The 24179-nt window shown below is 42.7% G+C and overlaps 2 protein-coding genes across 4 annotated transcripts in view; both read left to right on the top strand.

Annotated features, from left to right (window-relative positions):
- TMC7 (transmembrane channel like 7) overlaps window positions 1-8221 on the top strand; it is a 76693-nt gene extending 68472 nt beyond the window's left edge. For both annotated transcript variants that reach the window (XM_077141693.1, XM_077141692.1), the window contains 3 exons: window positions 1279-1434; window positions 3996-4074; window positions 4866-8221. In XM_077141693.1, coding sequence (XP_076997808.1) covers window positions 1279-1434; window positions 3996-4074; window positions 4866-5014 — 384 coding nt within the window. In that variant the 3' untranslated portion in view covers window positions 5015-8221. The remainder of the gene's footprint in view (window positions 1-1278; window positions 1435-3995; window positions 4075-4865) is intronic.
- A 1219-nt stretch (window positions 8222-9440) lies between these two features.
- Window positions 9441-22767, top strand: COQ7 (coenzyme Q7, hydroxylase). Of its 2 annotated transcripts, none has more exons than XM_077141690.1 (6): window positions 9441-9632; window positions 18468-18646; window positions 20302-20416; window positions 21183-21322; window positions 22012-22080; window positions 22523-22767. In XM_077141690.1, the coding sequence occupies exons 1-6, from the start codon at window positions 9560-9562 to the stop codon at window positions 22598-22600; spliced, it is 654 nt and encodes a 217-aa protein (XP_076997805.1). In that variant the 5' UTR covers window positions 9441-9559; the 3' UTR covers window positions 22601-22767. The 2 variants fall into 2 exon arrangements, with proteins under 2 accessions (XP_076997805.1, XP_076997806.1); XM_077141691.1 differs by lacking the exon at window positions 9441-9632 and adding an exon at window positions 17328-17725.
- Window positions 22768-24179: the final 1412 nt, after the last annotated feature.

The raw sequence follows: 24179 nt of genomic DNA, 5'->3' as shown, positions 1-24179 counted from the left end.
CACTCTTTGGACACATTTTTTTAACTTTAATTTTTTATGGCATGAGCAATGCATTCCTATGGCACAGAATTCAAAAGGTATAAAAGAGTATATGGTGAAGCTTCATTTCCAATCCTGTTTTCCAGTTACTTAGTTCTCCTCTGGAAAAATAACCTTCTTCCCTCTCTCTTCCCCTCCCCCTTCCCTCTCTCTTTCCCTCCCCCCTCCCTCCACCCCTTTCAGTCTCAGTGGTTTTCTAGTATTTTCTTATATGAATGGACCATAAATTATTCATCTGTAACAACATTTAGGCTGTTTCCAAGAACTTATTTTTATCCCTACATGCAGGGCAGCAATGGAAAATCCCATGCACACAACTCTGTGGTGTGGATTTATACAACTCTTTGGGTTTTAAATTTCATTTTTTCTCATTATAATTTTATTTTCTTTTATTCCCTACTTTTCTTTGGAAGAATTTCAAATCTCCAGAAAGGCTGAAAAAAAATAGCAACGATGGACACCCATATACTCTTCCATTGAGTGTCCCAATTGTTAACATTTTGCCACATTAAAAAAAAAACTCTCTCTGCGCATACTGTTGTGGAGTTTTTTTGGGCGAGGAAACATTTGAAATTAGGTTGCAGGGACCATGACATTTCATCCCTCAGTACCTGAGCATGTAACTCCTAAGAATAAGGACATTCTCCTTCATATATATCCACAGTAACATTATCACCCCAACAAAAATTAATACTGGTATCACATAACAGCCTGACATTTTAAAAATTTCTCCAATTTTTATAGCTTTTTTTTAAATGAGGATCCTTCAGGGATGTTGACCATTGGTTTGGTGGTCATGTCTCTTTTGCCTCTTTTAATCATTGCTTTTTTGGAGAGTCCAGGTGTGTTTCCCCACCTGGAGCAGAATCCTCACCTTCTGGGTTGGTCTGATGGTTTTCTTATGGTATCATGTCACTTGCTCTTCTGTCCGGAATTTCCTGTGCCCCGAAAAAGTTGGGTCTGGAGACCTGATGGAATTCAGGGTCAGCAATTTTTTTTTTTTTTTTTTTGCATGGGTAGGCACCGGGAATTGAACCCGGGTCTCCAGCATGGCAGGTGAGAACTCTGCCTGCTAAGCCACCATGGCCCGCTCGGTCAGCATTTTTGACCAGACTATTCCTGGAGGCCCGTGGGATTGGGTGGTTCCACGGCCGGCCCCCTCTGTGGGCTGGCGGAGGCAGGGTGCTCGGCCCGTCCTGCACAGCCTTATCCTGAGCCCTTTGCCCTCTGTCTTGGCAGCATCCCTTCCTCAAAAGCCTGTGGGCCATTCACCAACTTCAACACTACCTGGGAGGTTGTCCCCAGGACAGTGGCCACCTTTCCCAGCTCTCTGCAGTCCCTGATCCACGGCATCACGTCGGAAGCCTTTGCGGTGCCTTTTTTCATGATCATCTGGTAAGTCAGAACCCGTGGGTTCCTCTCCACTGCCACACTGGATGACGTTACTGAGCCTCACTTTCCTATCTCTAAAATGGGCATAATAATAGAAGCTCTTTCAGAGGGTTGTTGAGCAGATTTGATACGATCATACATGGTAGGCACTTAGCCCAATGCCTGACTTCTAAGAACCCAGGACACATTACCTATTATTAATATTACGGATTGTTTTTGGTGTACTAATTCTGCTGGAATGCAATGTACCAGAAATGAATTGGCATTTAAAATAGGGATTTCTTAGGTTACAGTTTTACAGTTCTAAGGCCTTGAAAATGTCCAAATTAAAGCATCAATGAGAAAGTACCTTCACTCCAGAAAGGTCAATCCCATGCAGGGTTTCTCTGACACATGGGAAGGTACCTGGCAATGTCTGTTGGCCCTTTGCTCCTGGGTTTCCTTGCTTTCAGCACCTGGTTCCAGGGGCCTCCTCTCTGAACTTCTGTCTGTCTCCAAGTATCTCCATATGTCTTGGTATCATCACTCTGTTCTCTGTGTTGGTTCTGAACTCTCTCTCCATGAGCTCTTTTAAGGACTCCAGTAAACTAATTAAGATCTGCTTTGAATGGGCGGGGCCTCATCTCCATGGAAATAATCTAATCAAAAGAGCACACTGGTTACTGAAAATCTCTTAGTTTTCAAAATAGAAACTGATTAACTGGGCAGAGAGAAGAGGATTGCATTTGGAACACAGGCTCGCACCCAGGGTCTGTCATTTATTAGCCGTGTAGCCTTGGGCCATCACATTTCTTCTCCATGCCACAGTTTCCTTACTGGAAAATGGGGATACAAATGGCACACAGCTCATAGGGTTATGAACGAGGAGAAGAAAAGGTGGTAACACATTGTGATGGGTTGAATTGTGTCCCCCCAAATGACATGTTCAAGTCCTTACCCCAGTCCCGCGAAGATGACCTTACTTAGAAATAGTGTCATTACATGGAAAAAGTTCAGGTCATCCTGGAGGAGGGTGGGCCCCTAATTCAATATGACTTGATCCTTATAAGAAGATTCAGACACAGGGGAGAATGTGACCCTGAAGGCAGTATGAAGTACTACAGCACCAAACCAGGGAACTCCAAAGATTATCAGCAAGCACCAAAAGCTAGGAAGAGGCAAGGAAGGCTTCTCCCTTTCAAGTTTCATACGGAGCATGCCCCTGCCAACATCTTGATTTCAGACATCTAGCTTCCAGAATGGTAAGACAATAAATCTTTCTTGTTTTAAGCGACCCGGTCTGTGGCTGTTTGTTACAGCAGCCCCAGGAAACTTAAAACACGCATGTAAAGCGCCAGCAGAGGATCTGGCCCTTTGTAAAGGCTCAATAAATGAGATGTGAGGGTGGCAAGGATCTTCGTTGCAGTGATTCACTTAGAGCATTATCATTCTAATCACAAAGGTGTTTTGAGCACAAATGGTATGTTAGGTGTCGTTCTAAATACTGTATGTGTATCAATTCATGAAATCATCACAATTACTCTATGATGCAAACGTTACAGTAAAATCCCACCATAATGCAAGAAAAGCTCCCCTCCCATTTCAGTTGTAAAATGCAGGGTCTCCTTTTGGCAAGATTAATAAAATGACAGGGGGGAGCTGTGCAGTAGCTGCCCAGAATTCTGAAAATCCAGATATCCCGCTGCTCCATCCTTGTCATTTCTCTCCACCTGTCATTTGGTTGGCGACACCTGGTGGCAGTTCTCTGCTCTGTTTTCAGTATCTTGGGGGTCACTCTTGTCCCTCAGGACTCCTTGTCCAGAAGAGTGTCGTTGATGTTGGTGACCCCAGGAATCTCTTGGCTACCTGGCCCTCATTTCATCGGACTTATTTGGAAAATTGGGCAGAAGGAATCCTGGAAGCACAGGGAACCACCTCTCTTTCATTAAACGAGGCTGCCCACTGTTTTCCCAGGGGCTTGATCGGCATTACACTGGCACCTCCCCTCCAAAGATAGAGCTTCAACAACCCCCATTTGAGATCTGGAGCTGGACTGAAGATAGAAGCCAATTGCCGGTTGCCTTTATCCAAAATTCCATCACCTAAGACTTGTAACTGCTGGCTTTTACAGATGGGGGAAAATATTTCCCCATTTTACAGATGAGGAAAGTGAGGCCAGAGGGGTTCTGCAGTTAATTACATGCCACACTGACTCTCTGGACCATCTCCTTCTCTCTTCCTATCATTCTGCATGAGAAACAGCAACTTTTAATATTAACTGAAAAAGCAAGGCATATCATGCAGGAGACCCGGGTTCGATTCCTGGATCATGCACCTCCCCCTCCCCCCCCCAAAAAAAAGCAAGGCATAAATCAAACTCTATTGCCACTGCCAAAAAGAAACTCCACTGGCTGTTTCTGATGCCTTCTGCCTGGGGAGGGGAGGAGGTGAAGTCTTCTGTTTTTGTTTTTGTTTTTTTTGCCCCTAACAAAAATAAAATTGTTCCAGATGAAATATGCCCGTCTGTTTTTCCAGTGGAATTCAAATGACAGACTCACTAACGGTTCCCTCTGTCTGTGTTGCAGCCTCATTATGTTTTACTTCATTGCCTTGGCCGGAGCGCACAAGCGGGTAGTGAACCAGCTCCGAGAGCAGCTGGCCCTGGTAAGGAAGGGCAGGTCCGCAGGCTCGCGGCAGGGGAAATTGGTGCTTTTCCCAGGGAGCGGGTGTCATGGCTTAGAGCCCCCACTCACTACCACCTCCCCAAAACTCGGCCTTCAGGCCCAGTCTCCTCCAGCTCCATTCACTCACCCATTGCTTCGGCATGGCTGTTTCAGCACCTCCTCTGCACCTTGGGCCATGCTTGGTGCTGCAATATCACAGTGAACATGAGACACAAAGCTGCTAGCTAGTTAAGGTAGTAAGGCAAATTCTGCTCACGGTAATTGCTATGAAGATAGTTTTGAAAGGTGGTTAGGAGTGACGAGTGGGCCATCTGCTGTCGACTGGGGGCCACAGAGGGCCTCTTGGAGGAGGTGGAGAGCCGATCATCAGAGGAGTTAGGCACGAAGGTACATCAAGAGGGTGAGCCAGGTTTCTAAGGGAGAGAGGGAAGGTGGTATGGCCGGGGATGGGGAATGACAGGGAGAGGCAGGATGGTACTGCATTATCAGTTGAGGTCATAGCATGAGGGCTCTGATAAGAAGTCTGGTTTTATCCAGAGTGTGATGGGAAGCCACTGGAGGGTTTTTAACTAGAAGTCTGGTTCTCCAAACATCACCGGCTGCTGTGTGGCTGTGCGGGGAATAAAAGCGAAAAGGGAACAGACCAGTTCAGGGGATATGACAACAGTCCAGGGTTTAGAACCTTTACCTATGTCAAATAGGCCATTTATGATAGTGGTATTGGCTTCCAAATATATGGAGTGTGTTCTAACTTACTTCTTTTTTTTTCAGGAAAGTCGGGACAAGCGTTACCTAATCCAGAAACTAACAGAAGCCCAAAGGGACATGAAGGACCGGCTCGACTGATGCTGTTGAAGACACAATTGTGTGTCTCTGATAAGCTGATTCTGCTGAGCCTACAAAGTCCACCTGAGTTTTGAACGGAAATTTTAAAATATATTTTCTGGAGTACAGGCTTTTCCTAAAAGTGGCTGCCCCTGTGCAGTGGTGGTGGCCCGTTTTTGTGACCCAGTCCCTAAAACTTAGGGCCTTAATGACTTAGAAAAGCAGGTTCAAAACCAAGTCTTGCCTATAGACCAGCTGTTCAGTGACAACAGTAGCTTAGTGAAACGTTTCAGCCTTGACAACAAGACTCGAGAAGGGAACTTTTATATTTTTAAAAGCTGATTTGTCTTGTCCTTTAAAGTGAACTTTCGAAGTTATACATTCATGAGGCTGGATGATTTCTTCTGAACTAGGTTATAGCAGTTTAGGCTGAGTGGTGTCTTTAACAAGTAGTAATTTAAAATCTGTTGACTTAAAATGAGACCCGAGTTTTTTAAGTGAAGAGAAATCCTTGAATTCTGATCTTTGGGAATAGCTGGTGAGAAAATGGAGCAGATGGTTATGTAATTTTATCCAGCCCCATGGTAGTAACTTGAGAGAGAAAAGTGGCTTTGTGAATAAGCAGGTCCCAAATGCTCAAGATTAAGCGAAATTTATGAAGAAGTGACTTGCTGCAGGATGGCAGCCTTGATTTCTTAGCTTCCTGGGCAGCTTGCTGCAGCCTTGCTACTCAGGGGAGAACTGTCTTTGGCAGGCTGGATATCTACAAATCATCTGTTCAAGTCTTAAGTTCTGAAGACTTGGCACAGGGACCCAGTATCATTGAAATCAGGAGTTGGACAAAGTTTGACTCATGATTTTCCAAATGCCATTTTCTTTTTGCACTTAATTTCTTAAGGTCAGTTAACATTTCAGAGCCAGACTGGAAAGGGCTAGTTAGCATAAGAGCTGTAGGTTTCCTTGCATACGTAAGTGTTTTGGATGTGGGTTCTAACAGGGACCAGCCTGTGAAAAAGTACCAAACTAGATTGAATGCTGGTTTCTTAAATACACACATCCATATTTTTAGGCTATGTGGATTTAGAACCTGTTTCTTTGTGCATAAGTTTTCAAATGCACATGACTTTTTTTTTTTTTTTTTTGCTACATATGCAGAGGATCGCTCAAGATTTTGGTTAATAATAAAAGCCACATGCAATAACTACCTCATCATAAGCTCACCCAAAATTGATAGCACTGAACCTTTTAATACAAGCCTAACTTATTGTTTGATATAATCAGTTTTCATTTAATATCGTCAGAATCCTTTTCAAAGTACTGTAATTTTGTAAGGGACTGTTTGAGCCTTGCTTCCATTGTTTTTCTTTCATTAACTCCAAATCTTTCCTGGGGGGTAATGTGGCATTCAAAGTTGGATGTGGGTTTTAGAAAGCTGCTGTTACGAATAATTCCCACCACCTTCCAGTACTCAAAAGTGGTTGACTCCCTACTCTGAGGAGCAAAGCATGTGTGCTATTGCTTGCACATTTCTGTATACTTGTCCCTTCGTCAGAGAGCACTCCAGTGCTCTTCCACAAAGGTGGATGTTTACCTATGGATGTTTACTGTTAATCTTGGCAAATTCCTTCTAAGATAGAAAACCCAGAGGAAGAGAAGAAAGAAAGGAAGAAAAACTCAGGCCTTTTTTTTCCCCCCACTTAACATAAGTATTTTCTCATGTTATGTAATGTGGGACGTTTTTATACCTGGGAGACTGATGGGCTTTTCAAGAAATTCCTGTCTTAAGGCCACGAGTTTCTAAATCTAATAACTGATATGGAATTTGGAGTAATCCAAAATTCATTTCATCCTCACCAAAAAAAGTCTTATTGTTGACTTTTCTGCCTAGTATCTTTATAATGCCCATGCCTTCATCAGGTTTATAAGTAAAGTTTTCTGTTTGAGTGTGTGGATGTATGGTGGAAACATCAAAATGCAATGTTCTTTTTTTCTTTCCCTAGACTAAAACTGAAACTGAAATATGCTAATTAATAGATTAGTTTTAATTAAATGCTGCTAATTTGCATACCTCTTATTTGACTGTTTTTGTTTTGGTAACTTTAATATATTAAACTTCAAGTGAAGTCTGTATAATTTTTAAAATGCAGCTTTTCTCTAACAAATGTGCATTAAACCTACTGATTAAACAGTATCTTCAAAGTTTTATAATGTAATTGTGGATATTTGAATTCATGCAGGCTTCTTGCCAGCCATCAAGTGGTCACGGTAAACTGTAACAGTTTGTAAAGTTGCTCTTGGCCTTTTTTCTAAAATCATTGGGGAAAAAAGTTAAATGGCTTCATCTGATGAGGGCTTTTAAGAATCCTTGGCTCTGTTGGAGACTTCGAAGCGGGTATACATGTATGTGTCTTAAATAAACTTAAGACTAAAATTATTTCAAGCACTCCCTATCCCACTCTGAAGAGGGGGGAGCCACTTTTAACAATTTTTATATTTTATTCCACCAGAAAATTGTAATACATTCTCAAACAGATATATATGTGTGGTGGGTGTATGTGTGAATATATATCTCTGAACTTTCCCCTTTTTCTACTTAACATATTTTGAAGATCTTTCCATATAAACAACTGTCTCTTTTAAATGGTACACAGCATCATCAAGGGTAGCAGTGATGGATACTCGGATGTTTTCATACCACACAACCCTCCACCTGCAACCTGTATTACAAACTTTGTGACCATTAATTTGAAAAGGATTTGCAAATATTTCTGTGCTCCATTCTGCTCCAGGACCTTGTTCCTTATCAAGGCAGTCTTGCAGGTTGTCACAATATCTGATTATAGCTACCCATGCTGGAAAAGAAAGGAATTAATTTCGCCCAGGTGATACTCAAGGTTTGGTCCTGGAAAGGAAGAACGTCTGAATGCATTTTCTTTATTTTATTTATTTATTTATTTATTTTTTGCATTTTCTTTATATGGTGATTGGTTTTACTAGAAAGTTCCATCTGGTGTATTTTCTCTTTCAGTGCAGTGGAATATATTCGGGACATGGAAAGGCTTTGCTGCTTGCTTACTGTGTGATTTCTGACATGTGTCCACCTCTCTGAGGCTCAGTTCCCTCATCTTTAAAATGGGAAAATAATACATTCGTTTCACTTTTATTTTTGACGACTGAATTGGGGAATAGTATGCTTTTCTTTTTAAGTTCTGTTTTCTCTTATAAAAATATTTGCTTATTGTATAAAATATGAAAAACACTGAAAGTTGAGAAAAATTAAAATCACTCCTGAGCACCATCTATGGATATTTACTGTTAATCTTGGCATATTCCTTTTAAGATAGAAAACCCAGAGGAAGACAGGAAAGATAGAAGAAAAACTCAGGCTTTTTTTTCCCCACTTAATGTAAGTATTTTCTCATGTTATGTAAAGTTCTTTATAAACATTTCAGTAGGCTACATAATATCACGTCGCATGTTCAAATCATAACTTTTTTTTTTTTTTTTTACCAATTCCCTTGCTCTTTATCTTGTTTCCCATTTTTCCCAGTCATAACTGGGACGTCCATAAACATCTGTCAACATTGTTTCCTCCTTAGGGACAGAGACCTAGGAGTGGGATTGGGCAAAGGTTTCAAACACTTTAAGGCTTTGGAGAGCCAAATTGACACTCAGTAGCTTTATATGAGAATATTAACATCAACCTCGCTAATTCTAAGTATATTTATATTTCACAATTTTAAATTATTTTACTGGGTTAAAGCAGTTTGCACACAGAGTGCTACAAAAACAAGTAGCAATTCAGTTATTTTACAACAGCAGTGTACTTTACATTTTTCAATCCTAAACATGTATATAATCCGAGGGTGTAAAGTAGAAAGTGAGAGTCTACCCCAACCCTCTGGCATCAGTATTAAACGTTTGGTTGTATATCCTTCCAGATATTTGCTTTTCGCCTTCATATACTATTACAAATTCGAGAAATTATTTTAGGTAGATCCCTAGAATTAGAACTGCTGTATCAATGGATACGCACATTTTAAAACACGTTTCGACCCCCACCCACCCAAGAAAACCCACCTTCACACCAACAGTTTAATAAAGTGGATACAAAAACAAAATGCACGTTCTCTGTAGAAAACTTGAAAACAGAGAAAAAGACTAGAAAGAAATTTAAAATCAACTGTCAGCCCACCACCTAGAGATAACACTGTTGACCATGAGAATTTAAATTCAGCACGTAATTTCTAATATTTTAAAGTGAACACAGGATACAAGTAGAGAAAAACATCTCCTTCAACGTTGGTAACCAGAAAATACGATAGCTATGTTAAGGTAATTCCCTCGTGGTCCTCTGTCCGAGGAATTTTTAAACCCTGTCTAGACCTCCCGGAAACCCAAAGCGCCTTCACGGTCTCTCAAGTGATTGACAGTGGCCTCTTCCAATAGAATCTTTTCATTGCGACCCCCCCCCCCCCCGCCCCCAACCAATCGAGTGGAAGCGGAGGCCCGGCTCCAGGGGCTTTTACACCAGTGCAAGGCCGAGCAGCTACTGTGCCTCTCTTGTGCGTCATCAGTCTGCGCCAGGGGCACGTTTGGCCCGGTTTGCTCAGCGGAGCGGCCGCTTTGTTGTCCGAACAATGACTTGCGCCGGAGCAACGGTGACTCGTTCACTGTGGCGCCTGCGCCCAGGAGCCCAGAGGCCCCTGTCAGGTAAAAGCGGAGGCGCGGTTGCAACCCGTGCTAGGCCTTTGGGCCCAAGGAATTTCCGCAGAAACTCGGGCCAGAGGGGTCACGGGTGCGACGTTTTTCTTGCGTCACAATGCTGCGACGGTGCGCGGCTGTATGACGTACACAAGGCTGCCCTGGAGGGGGCGCGATGGGCGGGTTGTAACGCCCCAAGCAAATAACTAGCAGGAGGGATTGATTTTCGGCAGTGACGCTTTGCGGCGACCGGTCAGGGTCTACGCGTTAGGGGGTGACGTAGTTGCACACTGGTGCTGTGACGTCCCTACAGGTGTGGTTGGCGTTCCGGACTGAGGACAGCTGGCGACACTGAAAGTTCAGTGTCCCAAGGGGGTCGTCATGGCCTTCGCTGGGGGCTTTGCCACTCGTTGTCCTACTTCTTACGACGTCCTACGACGTAGCAGCATTGGCTTCACCTAGGAGCTTGTTAGAAATGCAGAATCGGGCTTCCCACCGCTGACCTACTGAATGAGCTTCTGTGTTTTTAATAAGATCTTTGAGTCGTTTTTGTGTACTGTAAAGCTTGAGAAGGGCCAGTGTAGTGGAAGGAGCATCAGCTCTGGTTTAGGAAGACTGCTTAACCCAGCACAGCCCCAAGACAGAAGAACACGCCAGGCAGAGAGTTAGACATGAGTTTATTGGGACTTAGGATCCCGAGTGGCGGCTGTCTGGAAAATGGAAGTCAGTGTTCTACAAAAGGACGGGGAGTGCAAGGGACAATTTATACTGTTTTTCTCTTTACCATAAGGGTTTAGGACAAAGGTATTCCATACAGTGTGAGAACAGAGTATCAGTCAGGTGGCGCGGGGATTTGGAGGTTTGTTTTCAATAGTAATCAAGAGAGAGGCGTTTTAATGCTTTGTTTATGACAGCGCTGTACATTCTCCTCCCCCTTACCCCAGGAGGTCTGATGACCTAACTTCTGTCCTAGTCATTGTAGACAGCTACTTGCAGTGCAGTAACTTATTCTCAGTTCCGAGGTGGTGGTTGGGGAGGCGGGGCCCTGGGTGTCTACACTCAGGTTTGTGTCTTTGTGAGGTAGTTTTCTCAAAATTAAGTCATTAGTGTGTATCATCTTTAAAATCTTTGCCTTAGAAATGCACCACTGTACTCTTGTTTACTAAGTATATTTTTTCTATAATGGAGTCCCATTTGTAATTTAAATAAAACGATTCTTGGAAACTAAATCCTTAATGGTAAACAGAAAACCAGTATCACCTGCTCCAAATGGATGAGTAATCATAAATACATATATACTCAAAATGCTGTTAAATTGCTAGTATGCCTCATTGCTTACCAAGGCTTGAACACCGAATTGTCTTTCTCTTTGATAGAAAAGGAGATTAGCAAGTGTTAGAAACGTGTTTGGTTATAGCTGCAAATGGAGACATTTCCTTGATAGAACCGAAAGGATTGGAAGAGAATCTAAAAGAGTAATTCTTACTACATGTGTGTTATTTAATGCATGTCCATAAACCACTTAAAAATCTTCCTATATACCGCTTACAATCTTCCAGGAACTGCCATTGGTATGTGTCTCACGCTTGGGGAAAACACAGATATAAAATGATGCATTTGAGTACTTCTTGCCCTGGGCCTCAGTTTTATTTTAGTGTATGACAGTGCAGCAAAATTCCAAGGGTTGTTGGATGTGAGCCAGTGAGCATAACAGAATAAAAATCATTCCTTCTTATTTATAAATTTATTTTGCTGCCTATATTTCATGTTATCCCCATAATAACTCAGTAAGGAAGGTTTTCTTATCATAAATTTTCCTTTAAAAAGAAAATGGCCTCATTATTGCCTATTTTATATGTGACCCTGATTTGTCTACGTTTAGTGTCCGAGATCGGACACAGGTTTTCTCACCCTAGGCCCATTCTCTTTCTGTTACCCATCCCACACTTTATAAAGACATCCTGAAGAGATTGTGAAAAGATAGAAATGGCAAATATTATAGTATCATTTATTGGGTGTCTGACACTGGAACTGATGCAATGCTAGGGGGCAGTCCAATATGGGTTTTTTTTTATTATTAGAGCAGTTCTAGATTTACAAAAAAGTTGTTAGTACGGAGTTCCTATATACCCCCTCTCCCACACAGTTTTCCTCTTACTAACATTTTGCAATGGTGTGGTACTTTTCTTTCAATTGATGAAACAATATTGTTATAATTATGCTATTCATTTAAGCCCACTGTTTAAATGAATTAATTATGAATAATAAATGAATAAAAATGAATAATTATGCTATTCATTTAAGCTCACTTTTTATGTTGGGCTATTTGTGTGTGTGTGGTAACTTAAATACAACCTGAAATTTCCCTTTCTACCTTTTGCAAGTATACAATTCAGTGGTGCAACAGAGTTGCACCTCCATCACCATCATCCATTGACAAAGCTTTTCCATCACCCAAAGCAGAAAACTCTGTACTAATTAAAAGTTAACTCCTGTTGCCCTCCCTGACCTGGCTCCTGATAGCCTTTATTCTTGTTTCTAATTTTGTGCGTTCGCATATTCTGCATACTTCTTGTAAGTGAGAGCATACATAGTTTTCTCTTTGTGTCTATCTTTATCAAGATTTTCAAGACTCATCCATGTTGCAGCATGCATCAGAACTTCATTCCTTTTAACGGCTGAATAATATTCCATTACAGTATATACTACATTTTGTTTATCCATTCATCAGTTGATGGACACTTGAGTTGCTTCTTCCTTTTAGCGATGCTGAATAATGCCGTTGTGAACGTCAGTGTGCAAATATCTGTTTGAGTCTCTGCTTTCAGTTCTTTTGGGTATATACTATGAACTGGGATTACCAAGTCATATGGTGATTTTATTCGTAATGGTTCTTCTAGTTTACATTCCAACCGCCAGTGGACAAGGGCTCCTGTATCTCCATATCCTCCCCAATACTTATTGTCTTTTTTTTTTTTTTTTAATAGTAGCCGTTCTACTGGTTGTGAAATGATGTCTCATTGTGGCTTTGTTTGCATTTCCATGGAGTTGGCACCTTTTCATATACTTTCATCTGTATTTTCTCTTTACAATCCATGTCTTCTGCCCACTTATAAGTGAGTTGTCTTTTTACTGTAGAGTTGTAGGATTTCTTTATATATTCTAGATATTAAACCCTTATAAATATATGGTTTCTGAATATTGTCTCCCATTGAGTAGGCTGCCTTTTTACTTTCTTGACAAAGTCCTTTGAGGTAAAAAGTGTTCAATTTTGAGAAATCTCTTTTATCTGTTTTTTCTTTCATTGCTTGTGCTTTCTTTGTATAGTTGAGGAAGCTACCTCCTCTCACAGATCTTTAAGATACTTCCTTGTGACTGAGGTGGATCAGAATACAGAGGTAAGGATCACGTATTTTAGAACTTCACCTACTATATGAGAACAATGGAAAAGAGATTTATTTTGTTCAAAACTCAGACCCTCTGTAGCACATAATCTAACTCAGCCTGTATGGATAGCTCATCTAAACAACCCAAATTCACGGCGCCCAGAATGGGATGAGGGTTTGTCATTCTTCATAGCTTAGGTGGTGCCTGATACATCCCAGGGTATGTTGGGCAGTTAATTAAAAAGTATTGGGAAGGGAGCAGGCGAGAGGGGAAGCGGAGGAATGGAAGCGAGGGGGAGGGCGCTCCCCTCTTCTTGCTCGCTCCCTCCCTCCCTCTCTCCAGCCCACTCCCCTCCCTCCCCCTCCCCCCTCCTTCCCTACCTCTTCCCTTTCCCTCTACGTGCCCTCCCTCCTTCCTGTCTCCCTCCCCTCTTCTCACCCGATTTCTCTTCCCTCTCCCTTGGGCTCTAGCTCTCTCCCTCTCTCTTCCCTTCTTTTTCTTTCTTTCTCTCCCTCCCTTCCTCCGTCCCTCTAACCCCCACCCCCACCCCCAAAAGAAAAAAAAAAAAAAAAGTCTTGGGAAAGTCCCTTGAGGGATAGGAGAAAATATATCAAACTATTAACCTTTACCACCACGAAAACCCCAGAATATCTCAAATTTTAGGGACTCACAAGTCAGTAGGCCAAGCCTTTCCCTTTTGTGAAGCTTATTTCTGAAGCAGAGAACCCAAGCCTGTCTATAGTTATGTCCAATCGTGGCTTCCAGAAAACCTCTTCTGTTGCTCAGATGTGGCCTCTCTCTCTCTAAGTCCAGCTCTGCAATTACATTCATCCCCTACATGGGACATGACATCCAGGGGTGAAGGACATGACTCCCAGGGAAGAGCCTGGCCCTGCAACTACGAGATTGACAATGTCTTCGTAACCAAAAGGGGGGAAAGAAATGTAGCAGAATAGGGTATCAGTGGCTAAGAGAGCTCAAATAGAGTCGAAAGGCTATTCTGGAGGCCACTCCTTTTCATGGCTCAGGCAGACATTGCTAACTACCACGGTTTGCACCCCAATCAAAACCACTCCTGTCAACTCCAGAGAACACCCAGGGTCTATCTGAGATTCCACAAAAGCTTCACTTACTAAGATTACTTTCCAGAAACCCACACCCTCCAAATGGTTCCCAAGCCAGATGAGTCCTGAAACCCAGAGGGGCTTCCCGCCCCCTCTAAGATCATCAACCAGTTCCATCCCCCATCTCACATCATCGACACCCCTTTCCAACAAGAAAAAAATTAGAAAGAGCAGAGCCCAAATACCCCTAAAGATTGGGAGAAGAACCGAAGAAGAAGGAAGAGGTGTAACAGAGAAGATAGGATTCAGCAAATGAGTATGGCTGCTGAATCATTATATTGGTATTTCTCCTAGTGTCCAGTGTCTTGGGTTAGCCAGAAGAAAAAACTTAAAATTGTGCAACAGAAAGATATACCAAACTCTGAAAGTTGTTATATAGCTATTTGTTAGAATGTACTTTCTTATTTATTGCTTTTCTATTATATGTTATATTTCATAATAAAAAATGTTTAAAAAAAGACCCAGAAGCCAACTCTCTGATATGTAAGTATTAAAGGTGTTAATGCACATTTTCTTCTGAGTGTTTTATGAACTTAGCTTTAATGGTTAGATCTTTGATCCATTTTGAGTGAATTTTTGTATAATGTCTGAGATAAGGGTCCTCCTTGATACTTTTGGATATGAATATCTTGTTCTCCAAGCACCATTTATTGAAGAGGTTGTTCTGTCCCATGTGAATGGACTTGCCCAGTTTCTCAAAAATAATGATGTGAGCAGCAGCCTGGGGTGTGTGCAAGGCAGTCGAGGTGGGTGCAAGATGGTGATGGTGACCAAAGCTCTCAAAAATTCATTCAGTTTGCCCACAGTCCATCCTTTTCAACCTGAATAACTTCCTTTGACATTAATTGCTGAACAATCATTCATAAAATATAAAATTTCCATACACGTCTGGGACAGAAATGAATTGTAAACCGGTGCTGGCCTACTACTTGTCTGATTGTGAGTGAGAATCCAGTGGAAGAGAGCTGTCAGCTGAGCTGCTGACAGTGCAGCCACAGGAGTATGTCAAAGAGGTAGCTGTAGACTTTACCTGAATAGTGGGCACTGCTAGACACATCCCAGAGAAAACAGTTTAGAGAAGTGATGCTGGAGAATATCCACTCATCTGGTCTCAGTGGGATCTCAGGCCTTCGAATTAGAGTTGCTTTCCGAGTTGGCATAAGGAGAAGAAAAAGAACCTCACTTGAATTGTCTTACAGGGGATCCTAATGGTGCAATGTAGACATGGCATGAGTAGTCCCAGAGCATGGGTGCCTCCTCCTTGGGTCCTGCAGAAATGAAGTGTTTGTCTTTAATCCATTTTTAGTTCATTTTTGTATGTGGTGTCTGGGAAGAATCCACCTTCATTCTTTTGGGTATGGTTATCCAGTTCTCCCAGCACAATTTGTTGAGGAGACTATTCTTTCTCCACTGAGCTTGGTGCGCTTGTCAAATGTCATTTGGCCAAAGAAGTGAGGGTTTATACCTGAGTCATTTGATTCCATTGATCTACAAGTCTGCCCTTGTACCAATACCACACTGTTTTGATTACTGTAACTTTCTAATAAGTTTTAAAATCAGGAAGTGTGAGTGCTTCAACTTTGTTCATCTTTTTCAAGATGGCCTGGCTGTTTGGGGCTGCTTACCCTTCGAAATGAATTCAATGGTTGGCCTTTCTATTTCTACAAAGGAGTCTGTCAGAATTTTCATTGAATTTCATTGAATTTGTACATTGCATTGGGTAAACTGACATCTTAATATTTAGTCTTCTGATCCATGAACAAGGAATGACTTTCCATTTATTTAAGTCCTCGTTAATTTCTTTCATTAGTGTTTTGTGGTTTCTCTGTGTACAAGTCCTTTATATCCTTGGTTCAGTTTGTTCTTAGATATTTGATTTTTTTCATTGCTATTGTAAATAGAATTGTTTTATTAATTTTCCCTGTAAATTGCTCATTACTGGTGTATAGACAGCACTGATTTTTACATGTTGATTTTGTACCCTGCCACTTTACTGAATTTGTTCATTAGCTCTAGTAGTTTTGTTGTGAATTTTTTAGGATTCTCTATCTATAGGATTGTGTCATCTGCAAATTGAAGTTTTACTTCTTTCCCTATTTGTATGCCTTTAATTTCTTTTTCTTGCCTATTTATACTGCCTAGAACTTCCAGTACAATGATGAATAACAGTGGTGACAGTAGGCATCCTTTTTTGTTTCTGATCTCAAGTTAAAATCTTTCAGCGTTTCACCAATAGGTATGATATTTTTTGTGGGTTTTCCATATGTAGTAGTTAGATTCAGGTGTCAACTTAGCCAGGTAATGATAGCAGTTACTCTGCTGCTGTGGACTTAAAACATCAGCATGTGAATTTCATCTGTGGTTGATTACATCTGTGGTTTGCTAAGGGGAATGTCTGCCTTCTGCAATGAGTGAGGCTTAAAAGGAGGAATCAGAAGAGAGAAGAGCTCAGACCCAGACATTTGGAGATGCAGAAAACATGCCTTGGGGAAAGCTGTTGGAACCCAGAAGCCGGGAGGGAAGGCTAGCAGACATCCTGTATGCCTTCCCATGTGACAGAGAAACTCAGATGAAAGCTAGCTGCCTTTCTTGTGAGGAACTGTAAATTTGTAACTAAAGAAATACCCTCATTAAAAGCTGATCCATCTTTGATGTGTTGCATTCCAGCAGCTTTAGCAAACTAAAACACCATATATGCCCTTTATCATGTTAATGTTTCTGTTTCTAGTTTTCTGAGAGTTTTTATTGAGAAAAGGTGTTGAATTTTGTCATATGCCTTTTCTGTACCAATTGAGATGATCATGTGGTTTTTATTCCCTTCATTCTGTTAATGTGGTATATTATATTAATCGATCTAATTATGTTGAACCAGCCTTGCATACCTGGGATAAATCCCACTTTATCATGGTGTATAATTCTTTTAATATTTTGTTGAGGATTTTTTCATTGATATTCATGATTGAGATCTGTAATTTTTTTGTCTTGTGGTATCTTTATCTGGTTTTGGTATTAGGGTGATCTTGATCGCATAGAATGACTTGGGAAGCATTCCCTCCTCTTCAGTTTTTTGGAAGTATTTGTCAGATGTCTCATATTATTCTCCACTTAAAAACATGGCCATGGAGCACAGCAAGCCTGTGTGTGATGGCACAGGTCTGAGCAGTGCGTTACCCTCAGCAGAAGTTAGACTCCATCCCCTTCTTGGTGTTTCACTGAGTCTCACATGCTCTGTGAACTGGAGCAGGTCGAGCAGAGGAGTCGGCCCAAGCTGGTCCCGATGATTCAGTGCTTCAGGCCTGTGCTCCTTTGTGTCAAGTGCAGTGGTGGAAACCTGACGAGATAGAAAAGTTTAAGTGCAGAACTCCCCCCAAATTCCACCCAGCCCAGCCCATCACCTGGTGTCCAAAGCACGTAAGCCCTTTAAATGAAGGGACCTGGTTGTAGCCAAAATGAATTTTTAAGTGAAAAATATCCATCAAAGAAATGTTAGCCATTGCCTGAGCACCCTGAAACATTTCAAAGTGATGATACCAGCCCAGGCCGGCTTTCACATTACAAACCGAACCCGACCACAAGGCTGTCCTCGTGAGGGTAAGAACCTTTGAGACACCCTAATATAAGGCTCAGAAAACAGAATTAAGGTATCACTATTAGATTTTTTAAAAGATGAAATCTAGTTGTTCCAGAAGAATTTACATTTTGAAGACAAGAAGAGTTGTGTCGAACTGAACCAAAATGAAATAAACTCAAGCTCTGAGGCTGGACTCTCAAAACCAGATGCCCACGGGGGCAGGTGTTTTAAGAGAACTTAAGTTCACGGTTCTCAACCTTGGCTGCTGGCCAGGTTGATGCAGAGAGCTTTTAAAAAATATCAGTGTAGAGCTCCCCTTCCAGAGCTTGATTGGGCTAGAGGGGAGTATCCATATTTTTGAAGGCTGTTTGGGGGATTCACCTGTGCAGCCAGGGGTGGAACCACTGATGTGAGCCTGTGAAGCAGGCTGCGGGGAGTAGGTAAACTGGAGAGCCACATCCTTGAGGCAGCTGCCAGTTACCCACCGCTGAAAAGGCAGGCTCAGTAGTGCCAGATTCTTCACACCTTTAAAGTGAAGTCAGAAATCCAGATCATCAGGTAAAATCCTCTCTGTCTGAAATGCTGATATCCGACTCATTGTTTTATAACTCTGCAGATTACATACAGCACAGTCGTGGACGTATCTGGCCCACAGCAAGCTCATTTGTGACCTTTATTCTCAGACGCCCCTTTCTTTTGTATGTAAAAGGGTACATCTCGATTTTACCCGAGAGTAATGAAGAGTAAATACTTGCATTGCAGCTTATGGAAGAAGAATCTCCATCAGATTTTGCAGTTCACGAATGACTTTAGACAATATCAATTGGGCAGCCATCGATCGGATCATCCGTGTGGATCACGCAGGCGAGTACGGAGCAAACCGCATCTACGCGGGCCAGATGGCCGTGCTACACAGGTCCAGTGTGGGGCCGGTGGTTCAGGTGGGTGCTCCTTTAGCTGCCTCTGCCTGGCTGCTAACAGGGGGATCCAAAGGCCTTCAGGCCCCTCCCTCCTTCTCAAGTTAGACCCTTTCCTCTCCAAGGAGCAAAAACTGGTTCTTGGGAATGAGGGAAGTGAAAGAAATCTTACTCTTTTCTGTTTAAAACACAGCTATGCATGCAGTGCATAAAAGATATACAGGACATCGTGGTATTAAAAGTCGCATGCGGAGGCTGGGGTGGGGGGCATTGGAGCGATCAGGAGAAAAGTCAAAATAGGCTCCTCAGGAAGATGGTCATGACAGAAAGGCTGAGAAACACCGCGCTGGGTGAATGCATTGGGGTACCACACGGGTGTAGCCCCATCCCACAATGGAGAGCAGTGCAGGTATTTCATGCTGAGAGGTGCTATAGGAGCTGGACTTTGTAGTTCTGCAGACCTGGGCTCATCTGCCCGCTTCCTCTCACTACCTATCCCTGGGACCTTGGAGGAGTTGCGTGACTTATCTGCGCCTCCAGGTCCAAACCTGCAAAATGGATGACTCCACCTACCCCGTTGGGCTTTGGTGAGCAATAAATAAGCTGAGGTACAACAACTTACACCATGGCCGGCATGTAACAGGCACTTGTACAAGCTCAGTGGCAAGTCACCTAACCTCTGTGCCTTGGTCTCTTCATCTGTGCACCGGAGGTGACACCAGTACGTGCCTCGTAAAGTGGTTGTGCCGAGTCAGTGAGTTACTAAGATTAAGGTGTGTGATGGCCAGGCTGGTGTTAGTTGTAGCTACTCTCCATTTTTCCTTTAACTTAAATGACACTTAGATTGTAGCAGTCTGGAAGGAAGTTACACAAAAATTAATATTCTGCCCTCCCTAATTTTGAAAAGGGCTAAACATCTCATTTCTCACCTCTGGGCCCGGATGGTCAGCAGGGCTTCTGCCAGGGCCGTGGCTTTTCTGGAGGCGAGAGAACAGGTACTTCTTTGGGTTTGTTGGGCACTGCCTTACTTTCCTCATGTGGCCATAACAAGGTACCACAAACTGGGGGGGCTTAAAGCCACAGAGATTCATTCTTGCACAGTTCTGGAGACCTGAAGTCCAAAACCAAGCTGTCAGGAGGGCCCTACTCCCTCTGAAACCTGGAGAGGAGAAGCCTTCCTTGCCTGCCTCTTCCTAGCTGCCAGTGGTTGCCAGGAATCCTCCAGCTTCTGCCTCAGTGGTCGCATGGCATCCTCATGGTGTCTGTCTGGGTATCCATATTTCCCCTTCTGAGGACGCCAGTCTTGTTGGATTAGGGCCCACACTACTCCAGCTTGGTCTTATTTTAACTAGTCCCATCTTCAAAGACCCATCTCCAAATGAGGTCACGTCCTGAGGCCCTAGGGGTGGGGACTTCAACATGTTGTTTGGGGGGACCCAATTCAACATGTAACAGGCACTTTCTTTTCTTCTCTGTATCAGAGATATTTTTTAGTCTGAGTTTTTTTTACTTTTTCCATTGATGATTTCAGGGGGATAGGAGAAATAGCACTTCTCATCGTTTTCTCCATTTCCTTTTTGCTGCTTTTAGACCATTTGGGTGGGCATGTAGCAGTGGTCCTCCGTGGAATACCTGAATGTCTTAAAATAAAATTTATTTTTTTTTTATGTTTCTTACAGAAAATGTGGGATCAAGAAAAGGACCATTTGAAAAAGTTCAGTGAATTGATGGTTGCATTCAGGGTCCGACCGACAGTTCTGATGCCTTTTTGGAACGTGATGGGTTTTGCACTGGGTAACTATCTGTCCAGAAGCTTGCGGTACGTAGGGATCTCGGATAATTAGACCATTCGAGGACCACTTCCACAGTTCTTTCTGTATCTTCTTACTTACCTCTTATTAGTTACTGAATATTTTTCTAAAGTTAAATTCACTGGCTGTCTTTTTGCTTAAACTTATTTATGATGGTATCTTAGTGTTAGTACTTTCATATAGTAGTAGGCTCTGTAAAAAACAAACACAGCAGGGAGGAAAAGCCAGCGTGATTCAGTTGGAACCTGATGCTGTCGCCTGATGCAGGTTCTAAACCTAAGATGTACTTGCCCTTCTTTACAGAGGTAGAAGAGCAGATAGCACAGGGTATCAGAGACATGCTTGCCCCCTGTGAATCCTTTGTGCTTGCCACAATCAGAAGTTCAGAAAGAGCATTGCAGAGAGGACAGCCTTCTTACCATGTGGTTCAGGATTTCATACTCTGATCTGGACCTCGGAAGGTAATGGTTCTTAACTGGGCATGAATTTGCTCTCCAGACATTTAACCATGTCTGGATACATTTTTTTATTGTTACAGCTGAGGATGCTATTGGTATCTAGTGGGTAGAGGGGTTGAGACCAGGGATACTGCTGAATATCCTACAACGCACAGCACGGCCGCCCAAAACAAAGCCTCATCCAGCCCCAGATGTCAGTAGTGCTCCAGTTGAGAAACTCTGACCCCACATGATCTCGTCTGGCCCTGGTGTCGGTCCCATACTTCACTGCTCTGGGTTTGACGATTGCAGGAGCTGGAACCGCCTTACTTGGGAAGGAAGGCGCAATGGCCTGCACCGTGGCTGTGGAGGAATCGATAGCACATCATTATAACAACCAGATCAGGACTTTGATGGAGGAGGATCCTGAAAAATATGAGGAACTGCTGCAGGTATCTGACTATATTCTGGAAGAGGGCTGCTTAAGGGGAAAAAAGGGGCAGCTATACAATATGATAAGATGACAAACTCGAATGTCAGGGAATGAAGGGGCCTCAGACATCTTGGTCAGCACCTCATTTTAAAGATGAGCAAATGGAGACGAGGAGAGTTGAAGCCACTTGCCCTGGTCACACAGCTCAAGTGGATCTGGGACCAGCACCTTTGCCTCCAGGGCCCAGCCCTGTACCCTTTCACTGGTAGGGAGTCTGAGTAAATGCCGAGCGCACAAACCCTTCAGATTAAATAAAAGAAGGAATAGATATTCCTAGATAATTTTCCACAGCAAATGAGGGGACTATTTATTCGCTAACATACCTTTTAAGAAAAATGTCTAAACCAGAGATCCACACACTTTGGCCCGCAGGCTAATCACCTGTTCTGTAAATAAATCCTCCTTGGAACCCAGCCCCACCCATCTGCTTCTGTACTTCCCGTGGCTGCTTCTGAGCTATGGTGGCAGAGTTGAGTAGTCACCCCAGAGAGCATATGACTCACAAAGCCTAAAATATTTACTCTCTGGTCCATCACAGGAAAAGGCTAACTGTATTATCAGGCTTTAGCCTCCAGAAATAAGACAGAGCCACAGGAAAGCTGGAACGCTGACTTGCTTCTGTGTCCTTTTCTTTTTTAATTTAACTAGGTGTTAAAGAAATTTCGGGACGAAGAGCTTGAGCACCATGACACCGGCCTCCATCACGACGCGGAATTGGTAGGAACCTCCCAGAACTACCCTCTTGTGGTGTTTGGGGTACCGTAATTGGAAGGTTTAAGAGAGCGGGAAGGTTTCTGTTTGCGGGGAAAACAGCTTTTAAATTGATGGCCAAAGAAAGAAAACCAATTATGTTGCTTTTGACTTGTAGCAAGCAAAAGCATTACTCCCAGTGGGGAGCCTTAGTTCTTGCTTCCTCTCTCATCCTTTCCCCCTGGCAGCTTCTTTCCCCTCTACCACAAAGAACCTGATGATTCAGATATTTTGTCAGTGTCAGAAGCTTTCCGATCTTTTGCAAAGGGTTCTTTTCCAAATTGAAATAAATTGTCTCTCAGATTTTATTTCTTAAAAGAAATCCAAACCCTGCCATGCCAGCCATGCATCTTACTACTAAGACCAAATATAATGAACTTCTTTTGTTCGCTTTTTTTTAATTTAATAGGCTCCAGCATATGCCGTCTTGAAGAATGTTATCCAAGCTGGATGCAGCGCAGCGATATTTTTATCCGAAAGATTTTAAAGTATACCCACTTCGCCTTCTCTGTGGAAGATGATATTAATTTAACAAGTGATGTTTGCAGAAGAGGGTGTGTACAGATGTTGTGACATGGTTTTTCTCTGTGCTATCTTGTTCCATAAGCATGAGAGTTCAACATGTACTTTCAAATAACAGCAAATGAAACTGTTCCTTGTTTGGTCTCTTAGTTTATTTTCTCCCAAAATTAAAGTGGCAGATCGCGAAAGGTCAGGTTTTGAAGAACAGTGGACACTGTGATGGTTTGGATTGGTGATCAACTAATTTTTTCTCAAACGAAAACCAAATTTAATTTAACATGACCAATTAAATTGGTCTCCTGATAAGTAATCGCAGTAAATTAAACATGGGAGAGAAAGATTAATTACTATTTTAGATTCCACACTCTTCTGTGCTAGTTTACAAACAGTTGTCTGTATTATAATTTTGTATAAATGTTAACAACTGGAAACCAAAGCTTCTATGCATTTCTCACCTCATGTCCACATTCTTTTCTAAGTGTGCATTTTATGTTATTCTTTCCTATAAGATCATGAGTTTATTGGGGGCAAAAAATTGGTGTCCAATTCCTGGTACATAGTAGGTGCCTGTTGAAAGGAAAGAAGGAGAGAGAAGGAGAAGGGAAAAGGAAAGAAGAAGGGATGGGGGTGGGGTCAGGGGATGTTCTAAAGTAGCTGTCAAACTGCTCCAGGAAACAACCTCCTTGGCTGCTTCACCCTTTCCTCTGATCTCTTAACTCCGGAGGGTACCAGGGTGCAGTGCTTGGCCTTATTCTCCGTCTGCCGTCCTTTCCGTGCGTGTCTCATCCACTTTGTGATGATTCTTTTGCATTTGTATCTCCAGCCTGCCCTCTCTCTGAAACTCCACTGTCAAATATCCAACTGCCTACTGGACCCCACCTTACCCCCATTTGGAAATTGAAGAGATTCTCAAATTCCACACACCCAAGCTGAACTCCTTGTCTCCCAGTGGCCTCCCTATTGCAGTTGATGACAACTCCATCCTTCCAGCACTTGTGCCCCAATTCCCTATTCCCTTAGTGACCTTTGACTCTTGCCTCCATCACATCTGCATCGAATTGGCCAGGACACCCCGTGGGCTCTGCCAGATCCTCTTACCGCCTCCACCACCACCGTTTTTTCTCACCTGGACTATTTCAGAAACTTCCTAACCACGCTTCTGGCTTTACCTTTGCTGTTTGATTTTCAGCTGGGCAGCCAGAGGAGCTGTAAACCAGATAGAAGCTATCCAGAATGAAACAAGGAAAAGAGAGAAAAAAATAAAATAAGCAGAAAATTAGTGCACTGCAGTACAGGTTCAAGGATCATAATATTCATTTAATGGGAGTCCTGAAAGGAGAGTAGACGGAGGAAGGACAGATGAAATAACATCACTGCTCAGCTCAGCAACTCCCAGTGGCTTTTCCCTGTTTCCTCAGAATAAAAGTCAAAGTCCCTAAAATGACCCCTACGTGATCTGACCCTCTGTGGCCTCTACCCCTTTCCCTCTTCCTCTGTGTGCCCCAGCCACACCAGCATCCGGCCTTGTCCTCAGAAATGCCCAC

The sequence above is a fragment of the Tamandua tetradactyla genome, chromosome 23 (genome assembly GCF_023851605.1).
Source record: "Tamandua tetradactyla isolate mTamTet1 chromosome 23, mTamTet1.pri, whole genome shotgun sequence".
Lineage (NCBI taxonomy): Eukaryota > Metazoa > Chordata > Mammalia > Pilosa > Myrmecophagidae > Tamandua > Tamandua tetradactyla.
The sequence above is the reverse complement of the archived record's forward strand: the minus strand, read 5'-3'. Positions and strand labels throughout refer to the sequence as shown.

Coding starts and splice junctions, on each gene's coding strand:
- COQ7 (XM_077141690.1), top strand. CDS start 9,560: ATGACTTGCGCCGGAGCAACGGTGACTCGTTCACTGTGGCGCCTGCGC. Junction 9,633..18,467: donor AGCCCAGAGGCCCCTGTCAG/GTAAAAGCGGAG, acceptor CTTGCATTGCAG/CTTATGGAAGAAGAATCTCC. Junction 21,323..22,011: donor AATATGAGGAACTGCTGCAG/GTATCTGACTAT, acceptor TAATTTAACTAG/GTGTTAAAGAAATTTCGGGA.